Genomic DNA, 2,329 nt, shown 5'->3' on the forward strand with positions numbered 1-2,329 from the left:
GGAGGAGGAGGTTGCAATGGGCTGAGATTGTGCCATTGCACTCCAGCCTGGGTGACAGAGTGAGACTCCCTCTCTAGATAGATAAATAGAGATAGATAATAGCACCAGCCCATAGGTGAATTGGACACATTCGGTGGATACATTGACTATTGAATGCTTTAGTGGGAAGCACTTAGAACCGTGCCTGGTGCATAGAAAACACTGAGCAGATGTCACTTAGTGTATCACCCTGCTGCAGCTTGTGAGTTTGTGTGTATGGAAGTGGGTCTGGGTCTCCCCATGTACGTACGAGTGTGCATAGCTGTGAGAGGCAGGGGTTCTGAGTGGACGGGTGTCCACGGCAGAACAAACTGGGTTCTGGCTTTTGCTACATTACAACAAGCCCCTTCCAGCCTCTGGGCCTCAGTTTCCCCAATATGTCATGTGAGCGATCATAATGCGGGTATAATTTGAGTGGGTGTCTGACCCTCAGCCATTTCAATGGCAAGCCCCAAGGTATGAATCCATGGGTGTGCAGGAGCCAGGGACGGGAACTCTCAGGGCTCACTTTCAGAAAGCATTTTCTTTTCATTTTCATTTTTGTTTTTTTCAAGACAGAGTCTCACTCTGTTGCCCAGCCTGGAGTACAGTAGCGTGATCTCAGATCACTGCAACCTCTACCTCCCATGTTCAAGCGATTCTCCTGCCTCAGCCTCCCCAGTAGCTGGGATTACAGGTGTGCACCGCCATGCCCCCACCATGCCTGGCTAATTTATTTGTTTATTTATATTTATTTTTATTTTTTAGTAGAGATGGGGTTTGGCCATGTTGGCCAGGCGGATCTTGAACTCCCGACCTCAGGTGATCCGTCCACCTCCACCTCCCAAAGTGCTGGGATTACAAACGTGAGCCACCGAGCCCGGCCCCAGAAAGCATTTTCTGATAGGAGGAGGTGTTGGGCACACAGCAGCATGGACAGCGATAGGGGAGAGAGCTCCCTACCTTGCGGACAGGCTGTGCACGTGCCTGGGTATCTGTGTGTGTGCACATCTGTATGAGGGCGCACGTGTGCACAGGGTATGTGGCCTGGACAGGAGCCTGTGTGGGTGTGTGTTCCTGCGTGTAAATGTGCAGGGCATATGAGTGAAGGGAAAGGAAAGTGTATCCGTGTGTCGCGCTGCAGGGACGGGCCTTTGTGCCTGTGTATGCCATCTCCACAGGTACATGTACAGGTGTGCGGCTGTGGGGACGTGGTGCCCCAGACCAGGTGGTACCTGTGCCGATGAATGAGGGCATTGAAGGCCAATCCGTCCCGCCAGCTGGTGGTGAAATTCTGGATGTTTACCTCAGGGTAGCTGCAAGTGTGAAGGGAGAAACAGAGGCAGAGATGGGGAGAGGCAGGATGGAAGAGGGAGGGAAGAAGGCAGAGCGAGATCGAATGATAGGGAAGGAAGGTGAGAGAGAGGGTAGAACATAGAAAGATGGACGGGTGGGTCGGCAGTGGGTAGAAAAGAGAAAGGTAGATACATAGATGACAGACAGATAGATGATAGACAGGTAGATCGTTTGATTGATAGATAATAGATGGACAGATGATTGACAGATAACAGATAGATGAACAGATGATAGATAGTCATAGATGGACAGATGATAGATGATATAGATAGATACATGGACAGATGATAGATAGACAGCAGGAGAGACAGGAAAGGAGATAAAAAGAGAAGCAAAAGAAAGGAGAAGAGAGGGGAGGAGAGAGGGAGGAAGGAGAGAGACAGCAATACAGGGAGAGAGCAAGATACAGGCAGAGATGGGGAGAGAAAGGGGAGGAGGGAGAAAGCCGGACATGAAGGAAGAGAAAAGGGAAGGAGGAAAGGAGGGAGGGAGAAGAGGAGAGATACGTACAAGGAAAAGCAGACACACAACAGACAGACACGTGGAGAAACAGATGCCAAAAGTCTCCATGGTCCCCTTGCAAGGCAGACAGACGCCCAGAAGGATGAGTCAGAGAAGCCCACCTCCCTCCCATACCCGCCCTCCTTCCCTTCTCCCAGGGGCTGCTCTCCAGAGGGCACTGGAGTTTCACGTCTTACTGCACCCTGCCGGGCAGCGAGTTGGGGGCCCAAGGGAACATGTCCAGTAGAGCCTGCACCCCACCCTGCCACCAGCTCGGCCACACTGAAGGGACCCAGGACTTTGAACTTTCCTGTGTATGCCCTGTGAGGCAGAAGGGTGACACTCATAGGGGACGAGGGTGGCCAGAGCTTGGACATAGTGCTAGGGTCCACATAGGTGACTGTGAGATCTCTTGAAGTGTAGGATGAAATAGGGTGGGGGACAGAGAGAAGGG

The 2,329-nt window shown here is 51.8% G+C and overlaps 1 protein-coding gene across 2 annotated transcripts in view; it reads right to left on the reverse strand.

Annotated features, from left to right (window-relative positions):
- Window positions 1-2,329, reverse strand: part of SPTBN4 (spectrin beta, non-erythrocytic 4) — a 114,646-nt gene that overhangs the window by 72,609 nt on the left and 39,708 nt on the right. For both annotated transcript variants that reach the window (XM_037729458.1, XM_017503200.2), the window contains exon 6: window positions 1,254-1,334. In XM_037729458.1, coding sequence (XP_037585386.1) covers window positions 1,254-1,334 — 81 coding nt within the window. The remainder of the gene's footprint in view (window positions 1-1,253; window positions 1,335-2,329) is intronic.

The sequence above is a fragment of the Cebus imitator genome, unplaced genomic scaffold (assembly GCF_001604975.1).
Source record: "Cebus imitator isolate Cc_AM_T3 unplaced genomic scaffold, Cebus_imitator-1.0 Scaffold306, whole genome shotgun sequence".
Taxonomy (NCBI): domain Eukaryota; kingdom Metazoa; phylum Chordata; class Mammalia; order Primates; family Cebidae; genus Cebus; species Cebus imitator.